Genomic DNA, 12,126 nt, shown 5'->3' on the forward strand with positions numbered 1-12,126 from the left:
TATGCCTCTGTGAATGCCATGGCAATTTTGCTTTCTCAGTGCAGAAGTCAGAAAGACTAATCAGTGCCAAAGGAATGATATTTGTATAAGCAGGTGCCACTCAGTGGGGCAGCTTCTGCAGAGGGGATGCATTTTCCTGACTATGATAACATTTGTTCAGCTGGTGGAACTGCACAAATGGCAGCTTTCACATAAAGGTAATTCACACAAATAATCCCTCCTTGTAGTGTTGCTACAAACCTAGCAAGAACCATAAACTTCTCATGTGCTCAAAAGAAGTTGTCATCCCTTCTAAACTAATTAAACCTCATGATATTATATTTTATCATAGAACATTTGACTGATTGGGGTAAAAGAGAGACATTAATGGCCATTCTAGGCCCTGATTAAAGCTTTAGACCATATTTCAACAGAAACCACAAGGTAGGCTTTCCTTAAAAAGGTAGGCTTTCCTTTACCATCACTTTTCCCCATGGATTTTACAACAAAATGTGTACCTGTGCCTGCTGTATCCCTGGATATTGTGGAAGCTGAGATGTAGGCCGGACTTGTTGTGCAAAAATAGCAGCCTGATCAATTGTTGGACCCTAATAGAAGAAAATGGGGATACAAATAAAAATGAACTGTTTATTGCAAATTAAAACTTGTAAGTATGGATCAACAGGGTTGGAAATGACAAGATAACAGAGATTTTCAAATATAATCTAGAAACAGAAGGTAGCACACCAGAAGTCTTTTTCATTTTAAATGTATTTCCAGGTATCTAATCAATTACTGGGTCTCTTCAATACCTAGCCATTTCTCTTAATAATTATTAATGACTGAAATTCTGTTTTACAGAATTCTATAGGTGCAATGGACATGATGTCAGCAGCAGCAGTAAATTTCCCCAATTAAAGGCTTCTTTGGTGATTTCAGGGTGCATGGGACTTTGTCATATTGTGTAGGAGTTGCAGGCATCTAAAAAACAGAAGCCTAAAGTCAGTGGTAATTTGCTGTTGTTGCTGCTGATGTCATTCCCATTGTACCGTATTTTTCCGTTTATAAGACAACCTGATGTATAAGACGACCCCTCCTTTTCTAACTCCACATTTGAAAATTTGATTGCTGCTTTCCTCACCACTTCCTAAACCTGGGGCTTAGCAAAAAGAAGGGAAAAGTAGACATAAAAGGGCTGCACAATCAATGAGCCCGGAACCAGGGGTCGAGGCAGCAGGAGGAGGAGGCAGAGACTGAGGCAAAGAAGCAGCCGGGCTTGGCCGCCTCTCGCAGTTGCCCATTTATTGCTGCTGCCCAATTGCATGGAAACAATTGGCCAAGCCTGGCTGCTTCTTTGCCTCGGTCTCTGCCTCCTTCTTCTGCCTTCCATGTATAAAACGGCCCTCATTTTTTCTCTAATTATTTTAGGAAAACTGTCATTTTATACACAAAGAAATACGGTACATACACAGAGATGCACAACAGGATTTCAGTCAACACCTAATAATTACCACCAGGGATATTTAATGCAGCAGAGGCCAAGTGCAGAGTTCTTCATTTTTTCCATGTCAGGTCAGAAGCACCACAATACAATTAACAAAATGGGGGGGGGGAATTGGAATAGCTTGAACATAATAGCCGAGGTTGAAAGAGTTGTGCCCCATAATACAACTGTTGTGTGGTGTCAGATTTCTTCTGATATACAGAAGACTTACTAAAATTTTCAAGGTATGTGAGATGTTTAAGAAGTGGCTACTATTCCCCCACCCTCTGTGAGTTTACATGGCCAAACAGGGATTTGAACCCTGCTGTAGCCACAATTCCTTTGAGGATCCACTATTGCACTGATCACTCTGTCACTTTAGCTCTCATACTACTTACAAATCACCAGACTTTACAGCATGCTGTGCATCCACTGTCTGGTCTATGCCCTAACTAGTCTCACTTTGTTTCGGAAGCACCAAGCACTCATTCTAGTCATATTGCATATTGTCATGGCCTGCTCTGTCTATGTAGCATGATTTGTGACAAGACTGGAAAATGAATTAGCTTCCATGTCCTTCAGTCTACACCCTGGTATCACACTCCTATTCAAGCCTATGCCACCAGCTTGCCAACATGAAATAAAATGCTAAAACAAGTTATTTGTTTGTGAAGTTGCTCTAACAGGAAACCAGAGGCTGTACTCATTCTCACATTTAAAGACAAGCAAGTATCTTAAAATAAAATGGAAAAGAGAATGAGGAACCTTCTCCTTTTTTTTCTAGTTGTTTACATGAATAATACCATTGCAGTATCTACTGAACTTGCTGACAATAAAATATGAAAGAAAAAAAATCTCATTAATGCCAATGTTCCCACATACATATTTAAGAAATTACAGTGTGAGCCAGTGCTTAATCTCACAGGAAGAATTACACAGAGGAAAAAAGAAATCACATTATTTTTAATAATAAAATTAATAAAGAAACTTTCCTAAGCAATAAAGAATTACAAGACAGTCCCCGGCTCATAAGATTTTATAAGTCATTTTTTTTTAAAAAAAGAAGGGGGTTTATGAATCTTATTTCTGCGGTCCAACAAATGAAAGAAGAATTAAGGCCTCAAGTCAGACTTAAGAGTATAGAAATAAACAAGAAAAACTTTAGAAATGGGGGCTTTATATTTGTAGATTAATACGAAGCCTACTGGCACAAGTGGCCAGGCCAATTGCCTCCCATCCCCAGAACTTGTCAGTCCACTTACAGAATGGCATGCAGTGTGCGTGCCCGGCATCATCAATGCACCAATCGCAACAGTAGCCTGGCTACTCCCTGCTTGACCAGCCATTCCGGCAAGGGGCAGAAGGACGCGTCTCCCTGCTCAGCTTCAGAGTGGCCGGGCAAGCAGGGATACATGGCTGTGGCAGCTTGGCTACTGCTGGAATCGTTGCACTGACAATGATGCTGGCCACGTGGGCCATTCACTGCACTATAAGTGGACTGGTGGGTTCTGACGGAGGATTGCCTGCAGACAAATGCTAGCTCTATGGGTTGGAAACAGAGATGACCACCGCCACCTAGAGTCGGACGCGACTGGACAAATTGTCAAGGGGAACCTTTACCTTACTTTTTATGAATACAAAGTCTGCATCTCCACTAACTAAGCAAATGTGAGTTTTCAAATTTTTCAAGTCTTAATCTTCCTAAAGAATATAATTGGCCTCCCTGGGTCTTTCTCTAATCCCCTGGGGCACAGTTTTCTGCCCTAGAATCATCAGGAGTTCTTATGGATCTCCAACCCTCCCCACAAACCAGACTTACTTCCCCCAGCAAAAAGAAAAAGAAAAAAAAAAGTAAGCTGCCAAAATAGTGGTTTAGCTTTCAAATTGGTCATGCAGACCATTGGCAAATGAAATATCCACTTTCAAATGTAAGACAAAGCTGTTACAAAAGTCTTGCCTGGGCTTGCTGCCTTAAAAGTCGTTGTTGCTGCTGCTGCTGCTGCTGCAGAAGCTTTATCTGGAGCAGCTGCTGTTGCTGTTGAGAAGTAATAGCATGAATGGAGTGGGGCTGCATCATGGTTCCAGAACGCCTTTGCAACATGTTAGATAGCACTTGTTTTGTGTTGCTTGGGACAAAGGAGCCAGTAGGATCCAGTCTGGAGCCACCTATGAATATAAGATATGAAATATTCATTGATTGACTTATTATATTTTCAGCTTCTCTCTTACCTTCCATCTCTCTCTCTCTCTCTCTCTCTCTCTCTCTCTCTCTTTGAAGAAAAAGATTCTGTAAGATTATCACTGCCATCATAATACAGCAAAACAAATTTTCCTTCAAAGCATGTCTAACTAAAGTCAACAAACCAAAAAATAACAGATGGAAAGAAGAACATTCCAAATGTTTTCATGTCTTTTTTTTCAAGGAGTCTAGTTAAGTTGAACACTCAGTGTACAAAGCTGAATGCTACAGGTGGGCCATCGTCTACCGCAATCGGAGGCAATATACACCAAGATCCAGGTCTATAGACCCTGTGTCCTGAGCACACTCCTGTACTGCAGTGAGTCCTGGACCCTTCATGCACGGCAGGAGAGAAAGCTGAAGACATTCCATATGCGTTGCCTCCAATGGATTCTTGGTATCACCTGGCAGGACAAAGTTCCAAATAGAGTAGTCCTAGATCGAGCTGGAATTTTTAGCATGTATACATCACTGAAAAAGCGACAACTATGTTGGCTCCAGCATGTTGTAAGAATGGCAGAGGGTCGGATTCCAAAGGATCTCCTGTATGGAGAATTAGTGCAGGGAAATCGCCCCAGAGGGAGACCACAGCTGCAATACAAGGATATCTGCAAGCGGGATCTAAAGGGCTTGGAAATGGATCTTAGCAGATGGGAAATCCTGACATCCGAGCGTTCAGCCTGGAGGCAGGCAGTGCATCATGGCCTCTCCCAATTTGAAGAGACCCTTGCCCAGCAGGCCGAGGCAAAGAGGAAGTCACAAAAGCAGCAAAACCAGGGAGCCGGACAGGGAACAGATTGGATTTGTCTTCAGTGTGGAAGGGATTGTCACTCTTGAATTGGCCTCCTCAGTCACACTAGACGTTGTTCCAATTCCTCCATACAGAGCACGTTACCATAGTCTTTCAAGACTGAAGGATGCCTATGATGATCCATAGAGTACACAGTAGCTGTCAGTTCCTAGGATGGGCCTGGTAGACTGATTTCTAGAAATACCAGATACTCCTTAAAAATGCACAGCATATCACAGCTGCAGCACCAGGCTCTTCTGCTAGAAGCCTCCTGGCGCAGTGGTTAAACCGCTATTCTGCAGCCAAAACTGTGCTCATGAGCTGGGGTTCAATCCCAGGTCGCGGCTCAAGGTTGACTCAGCCTTCTATCCTTCTGAGGTCGGTAAAATGAGTACCTAGCTTGCTGAGGGAGGGCAATGTGTAGCCTGCATAATTAACTTGTAAACCGCTCAGAGAGTGATTGAAGCACTATGGGGTGGTATATAAGCAGCACGCTTGGCTTTGCTTTTGCTTCTTTGTGAGACATGAAAGCTCCATTTATACATGGAAAACTCAGTGCTGTCTGTTCTGTTTCCAAGTCCATGGAAGACAGAGGACATGTATTAATGGCAGAGTCTGATCACCATCCCTGGAGCTACAAAATTCATCATTATATCTTCCATTATTTTTTAAAATGTTTGTTAGTTATTGTTACTTTGGATCTCATTTGGGATGGAAAGGCAGTGCATACATATGCTAAGTAATCAATCTTTGCTTTTGAAGACTTGCCTAAGAGCAGATAAAAATAACTTAGAAGTCATAGATTATTCAGAGTAAAATGAAGCAACACCTTCAAATCTAGCTACAGTATTCATATTTCATCAGAATTCTAAGGCTGGTGCCTTATTGCTAGTCTCACCCAGAACAGATGATTTAATCAATTGCTGAATGGTAAATTAACACTTATATGACTCTCACTGGACAAAAATCATTTCCACCTAGCTATGCCACTGTAAACCAGATCCAGGCACCAGAAATAATTAATTTAAATGAATGCAACCCCCTTTTAGGTTCTGTGGCTCCCTTGGGATTTGAGAAGGGGAGCCTTTAACCATAAAAAAATCATAGCTAGATTGCCGCCAACGATCCCAATCCTCCCAGTAGTGATCTAGTGGAGATTTTTTAAAACTATAAAACACTCTCGAGCATCTCAAGGCTTCCGTAGGGTAAAAGGCAGAATTGCCAGTGGTGGGCGGGCGGGCGGGCGGGCGGGCGGGGGGGGGGAGAGAAATTGGAAGCTTTTGGTTCATTTAATATGATTATTTCCAATGCCCAGGTACAATTTACACTAGCATTAACTGCAGGATCAGGTTTTTGCCCACTGTGTCAGTGGATCTATTTTATTCGGAATTGGCAATAAGATACTAATTGTTACAGCTGTTGTTTTCACCAACATTTTTGTCCTGCCTTACTTCCAAGTCTCTGCTACACTCTTTTATCCCTGTAACACCTTGCAAGGTATCATAGGCTGTGAGATAATGACAAACCAAGTGCCCCAACTAAGCTTTCTAGGTCTTCCCATCCCACTATATTACAATCTAATCACTTCTCTACACTAGCTCAATATTCAGTCATTGTCATAAACACCAAGATGTGAAGAAGTAGCCCATTTCAAGCTTCTGCAATAAAAATGGGGGTGATCAATTCTAAGTGCTATGGTCAGCTAGAATTCACCCACTTAATTACTTAAGTGTTAATTTACAAAAATCCCAATTAATTCAATGGAATAGCTCTGGGAATAACTCAATTTAGCTCATGTTTTATTTAAAAATAATATTTTAAAATCTCAGTCATAGGTACACATTATTTTGCTTTATTTATACCAATTGCACAACAGTGATATTTTTTAGAAAAAAATAAGAGTTTCTATGGTTTGATATATGGAGCCAAATGGATATCTAATATATTCACAAAAAACTTACAGCCGCCCAGAGTAGATTTGTTTAGAATCTAGATGGGTGGGGTAAAAGCCGAATATGAATGAACGAACGAACAAACAAACAAACAAACAAACAATTTCTGGTGGGTTTTGCCAGATTCCATTTGGAGCTACAGTAAGTGTTAAAACTAACATCTTGCTTTGTTGCCCTCTAGAGTATGCAAAAGAAATCATTTTGTAGGATGTCTTGACATTATCTGAATGACACAATGGGGGAAAAAAGTTTTCCCTTACTCATAATTCATCAGTTAAATGCCTGCAGACACATAATCATGCCAGATTGCTCCTACTGGAAGCTGATCAAATTAACAAATTAAAGAAACTGATTTTGAGCAATTTTTGACCACTGATGGTACAAAAACGTTACCAAACATCTATGCCCAACATTAATCCCCTTATTTTTTGCTATTATCCCATTATTAAAATATATATATATATATACATTGTAGTATCAGGTAATAAAAAACAGTAAGTATCAAGCAATGAAAAAAATACCACTTCTTCATGACACCTTCTTGCACCGAGCAGTGAAATACCTGGAGGAAGAGCTTGGTTCTGGACAAAGAAGCTTGTCGGCTGGGGCTGTGTCATAACATTGTAGCCCCACAAAGCAGGCTGAGGATGGTGCATCATTTGAGAAGAAACTGGTGAATAGTTTGGAGGCACTCTATATAAGTTGTTTTGAGGGTAATCCTTGAGCAAAATAGGAAAAAGTTAAATGTTGCTGACATTCATACCCTACTAACTCATAAATAATGCCAATTTTCCTACTTAATTATTAAAGAATTTACAACCATTCCTATTGTTATTTACTACACAAAACAGACTGAGTCACAGTCTCAGAGAAGGTGAGCTATGGGTGACATCTTTTTAAAGCTGTTTTCTTCTGCTTTGTTGTTTAACATTTTCTGTGTGCACTACTAACATCTTAGATCATGCCCATTTACAACGATCAGGGGTTCTTACATTGACAATATAAAATCAATCCATAAAATACACTTCAGCTTCACAGATGGAAATTATGATGAAGAAATTAGATCAGCTGCCATAAGGAATGTATTAATGTAAAGCTCACTAACCTGGATATCTAAGCCATGAAATAGTTTCTATTTTTATTTATTTGTTTGTTTTATTCCCTCTCTCCCAAAAGCAAAGACACAAGTCAGCTCACAAGATTAAAAACAACTAGAGATTAATAATAAAATCAGTTATAGACCAGAAGCCCATTCCTTGGATCTTTTAATGCAATGGTGTGTTGTACAAGTGGATCAATATGTTCTGAGCTTAAGCAAGGAGTATCCATTATCTCCTTAGGAAGACACAGACCCAATAGTTTCAAATAGGGTGGCCTCCATTTGGAGAAGGGCAAGCCCTAGACAGGATTCCAGCCATTATGTTACAGCACATGCACACTAATGATCATACTTGAAATATTACTGGAAATAAAAAAACAGAAACAGTTTTTAAACACTTTAGTACAAAAAAAATAGAGAACCTAGTAATTAAAATTCTTTCTTCAGCAACCAGTAAACTATCCAAAATGTAACTAAATGAGGCTCTTTTAAAGGAAGTCTGCAACCTGGGACCACTCAGTAAGGAGGCCATCTCTTGCATCTCCATCAAAAATGTCTCTGATGATGGTGGATTAAGAGAAGAATGGTCTGCAACGATTTCAGTATCCAGGCGCATTTGCATTAGAGAATACACACTGCAGTACTATAAGGACAGAGACAGTGACACAGAGGCCCCTGTCAGCAGGCTATCTTGTCTTTCCCTGAGACCCACCAAGTTTCTCACTATGAGCTCCCGTATAAACCTGGGAGAAACTATGCTGAATTATGACTCCCAGGGAGAATCAGAAATCCAGATAGGCCTTGATGACAAGAAAGATGGAGTTTGTCCAGAATTCCCCAAGAAGGGGCAAGTCAAAGAAAAAGCCTTGAAACTGAAGAAAGCCCAGGAACAAGAGAGCAATCACTAGAGGGGAAGAAAGACCCTTGGGAGATGGACATTATAAAAAAGGGCTTAGAGGTCACAGAGGGGGAAGAAAGAAGAAGTGAGGATGCAGGGAAGGTAGACTGTTCTGTCTAAACTGAGGACTCACCAACAAAGGCAAAGGAAACATAATAGGAGTGGGGAGGATGGGGTAAAGTTTTGGAGAATTCTGAGGAAGACTCCTGCCATTTTGACACTGAGATCCCAGAAGACCTCAAACCACCAGGGGACTTGGGGTGTGTGTATGCGTGTATGAAGGACCTGTGATATATATATACGAAGGACCTGTGGACTGGGTTGTTGGTCTAACTTTGGTTAACTAGAGAAGAAGTAGAGAGGCACTTTAATCTGCACCCATCTTTCAAGTCTTACCACTGAGCCAGGAGGGATCTCCTAGGGAACTGACAGCAAATAAAGCCAGGTCCTAGCAGGTAAGGGCAAAGGGCAGGGCACGCTGAACCAACAGTAACCTCAAGGGAAGTAGGATCTCGGGAGTAGCAGCCTTTTTCCCATTGTCAAATATATGGCATTCTTGTTGTGCAACCCCCTTGTGCCGCCTAACTGAGATGACCCTACTGGCAAGATCTGGACTGAGAAATTCTTGGTGGTGGTAATGACAGTGGTTAAAGACTCAAAAATAAAAGAATCAAAACTTCATGCCCAAGTAGTATTGGAAACTAATTCAGGACCATTCAGTGTTGTTTATGACAATGTTGGAGCAAGTTCAGAGGAAAGTAACAAGGATGGCCAGGGGACTGGAAACCAAAGCCTACGCGGAAAGAATGAAAAAAAAAACCTGGGCATGTTTAGCCTTAAGAAGTCTGAGGGGAGATACAATAGTCATGCAGAGGATCTGTTCTCAATCATTACAGAGTGCAGGACACATATTAATGGGCTCAAGCTACAGGAACCCAGATTTAGGCTGAATATCAGGAAAATGTCTTAACTTTTCGAGCAGTACAACAATGGAACCAATTACCTTGGGAAGTGCTCCAATGCTGGAGGCATTCAAGAGAAAGTTGGACAAGCAACTGTCAGATCTGCTTTGACTTGGATTCCTGCATTGAGCAGGGGGTTGGACCCAATGGCCTTATATGCCTCTTCCAATTCAATTTTTCTATAGTTCTATGATTCTATGAATGATGCATCCCCTCCTGTTTTAATAAATCCCAATTTGTTGTGAACTCCTTCATCCTCATTTATGAAGCAGCTAATAGAAGAAGGGAATCCTACCAACGTGACAGGGGCTGGCAGGCTCTCAAATACAATAAAGTTCTCTTGATTTCACACCATGCATTTTAACCTACTTACATCTATTCTGGAAGTTGTTTTCATCTTTCTTTTCCTGCTTTTCCCCTTCTTTTCTTCATCAGTTGGAGGTTTTCCCTGATCTGACAGCTCTGCTGACCTTCTTTCTGGTTCCTGAGATGCAGGTGTAGTGGGCTCTTCTTCCTCCTCCTCCTCTTCAGGAGGAAGAGGTAAAGGTTCGAGGTAGTAACTTCGTGGCTTAGGCTTAGGATGTGTGTGATAAAGGAGGAGGTGCTGCTCATCCTCATATTTTATTATTTTTCTGTCAATCCGGACAGTTCCGAACCAAGCCCAGGAGAGCGGAGCAGGATTCCTGTTGCCCTCAATCAAGTCCCAAGGTGATATTTTCTGCTTCATTGAGACTTGAAGCCCCTGATTCAAAATTTAAAGCAATAGTTTTTAGTTGTCACATTTTTACTTTTTTCCTAAACTAGCAAGTAGCCTACAATAAAACTTCAAAACACAGGGCAACATGATGACAATTAGTGATACAGTTACTCAATGAACAGGCAAAAGAGAAAATATTATCTAATTTAAAAGTTTGTATCTTCTGCTGAAATATTGCTTCAAGATCATGAAACATGGACAGCTAAAACTTAGCATGCCTGCTGAGAGGAATCCAAGATTGTTCAACCCAGAACTATTTGGTTTAAAAATTATTTAATAATTAAAAGCAACTACATGTTTCAAACTTGCAATACCACCTTAAGTCACTAAATGGCAAATGTCCATAACCAGCCAGTATGTTTACAGCCAGCAGAATTTGAATCCAGAAGAGAGTATGTTGAGTGTCAAGAGTTATAAGCAGGTACCCCATGGATCTGGAGTGGGCCAGTCACTCCTTCATAGTGCATCAGGGCAAGGCTCTGCCCAGTAGTGTCAGAGGCTGTGGCTTTATTCAGACATGCTGGACACAATGTGTCCATCTCTGAGAGACGTGTAATTTTGCCTGAAGGCTTTGGCATATCAGACTCAGGGCTATTCCATGCCATGAAATATTGGGTACTTTCAATCAGTAATATCAAGATCACATGTATTGCTTCTGCAGTTGTTTCAGCATGAAGTCTTACCTTCAGATGGTACATAAAAACAGACAGTTAAAGAAGAAAATCTGATAACAGTAGAACTGAATGGTAATGAAATGACAGAGATACAGTCTGTGATTATTCAAGGTAAATCTTAAAGATATACACTATGACACCAGTGTTTTTTTGTCACATCGTTTCATCAAATTGAAATATACATGCATATTTGCAGAGCTGTAACTAGCAACTTTGGTGCCTAGGGCAACAGCATGACCTTCCACACCTTATATCCTTCTCCTCTTTCTTGTGGCCAAAAGTACCCTTGAAAATAGCATTTTTGTTAACATTGCTTGTATGAATGAACTTTGAGTTTGGAAAAGGCAGGTCATTGGCCAGTATTTTATTCCTAGTGTCAAAAGTAGACCCACTAAAATTTTTTTTCATGGGTCTGCTCTAGTTGGGGCAGAAAATAGAATAGTGGTCATTGATTCTTTAGTTTGCATAGTGTGGTGGATAACAGTTTGTTACATATTAGGAGAATACACACATGCCATAAAGAGTTTCCTGCTACAGTTTTGTGCTTTAGGCAAATAAACAAATTGGACTGAACTTATTAAAGAAGTACCTTGTGATCCTTTGATTGCCATATGCATGACAAAACCAGTGAATAACTTAAACATAAAGGATTGTCCTTGCCTGTTTCTTATCTATGGAGTCAAATCCAGCAATTTTGTTTCCTTTTGTATCTATCAGCGATCCCATGGGCTCACACGCAATAATGTCACACATCTGTTTGGGCAATGGTAGAAGCTGACGGACTTTGTCAATGCTTTCTGAACACTTATCACCTAGTTCTTTCTATAAAAAAAAGAAGAAGTAGAAATTTTAAAGAAAAGTATTTTGCAATTCAACATCAGACACATTTCTGATGAATCATTTCCTTGTACTTTCACTATTTTTATTCATGACTAATCTTGCTTTATGTTAAAAGTGCTTTATAAGCTCCCCTCTTCCTATATATATGCATATTTCTATGTTTCGAAATTGTTTTATATCCAGCAGGAAGAGGGGAGCTTATAAAGCACTTTTGACATAAAGCAAGGTTATTCCAAAAGTCATGAATAGAAGGATGTAGAAACAGTTGCTCATCTACACTTTTGCCTTCTAATACATTTGATGAAACTGGAGAACCACAGATAGGAAGTTAACTGCCTAACTTTCCCATCTAGCCTAACATCATCTACTGTGATTAGCTGAGCCTCTGTGTATCTCAAGCTGAGATATCTCCTACCATTTGCTATCTAAGGATCTTTTAACTGGAAATACAGG

General features: G+C 40.3%; 1 protein-coding gene across 7 annotated transcripts in view; it reads right to left on the reverse strand.

The window, feature by feature from the left end:
* The window catches only part of MED12L (mediator complex subunit 12L), a 205,302-nt gene that overhangs the window by 12,093 nt on the left and 181,083 nt on the right, over window positions 1-12,126 (reverse strand). For 6 of the 7 annotated variants that reach the window (XM_072996076.2, XM_078389115.1, XM_072996075.2 and 3 more), the window contains 5 exons: window positions 11,494-11,655; window positions 9,776-10,144; window positions 7,006-7,162; window positions 3,420-3,628; window positions 498-587 (listed from right to left, as the gene is read on the reverse strand). In XM_072996076.2, the coding sequence (XP_072852177.2) occupies window positions 498-587; window positions 3,420-3,628; window positions 7,006-7,162; window positions 9,776-10,144; window positions 11,494-11,655 (987 nt within the window). The remainder of the gene's footprint in view (window positions 1-497; window positions 588-3,419; window positions 3,629-7,005; window positions 7,163-9,775; window positions 10,145-11,493; window positions 11,656-12,126) is intronic. The other variant, XR_013542948.1, reaches the window with a different exon arrangement.

The sequence above is a fragment of the Pogona vitticeps genome, chromosome 3 (genome assembly GCF_051106095.1).
Source record: "Pogona vitticeps strain Pit_001003342236 chromosome 3, PviZW2.1, whole genome shotgun sequence".
Taxonomy (NCBI): domain Eukaryota; kingdom Metazoa; phylum Chordata; class Lepidosauria; order Squamata; family Agamidae; genus Pogona; species Pogona vitticeps.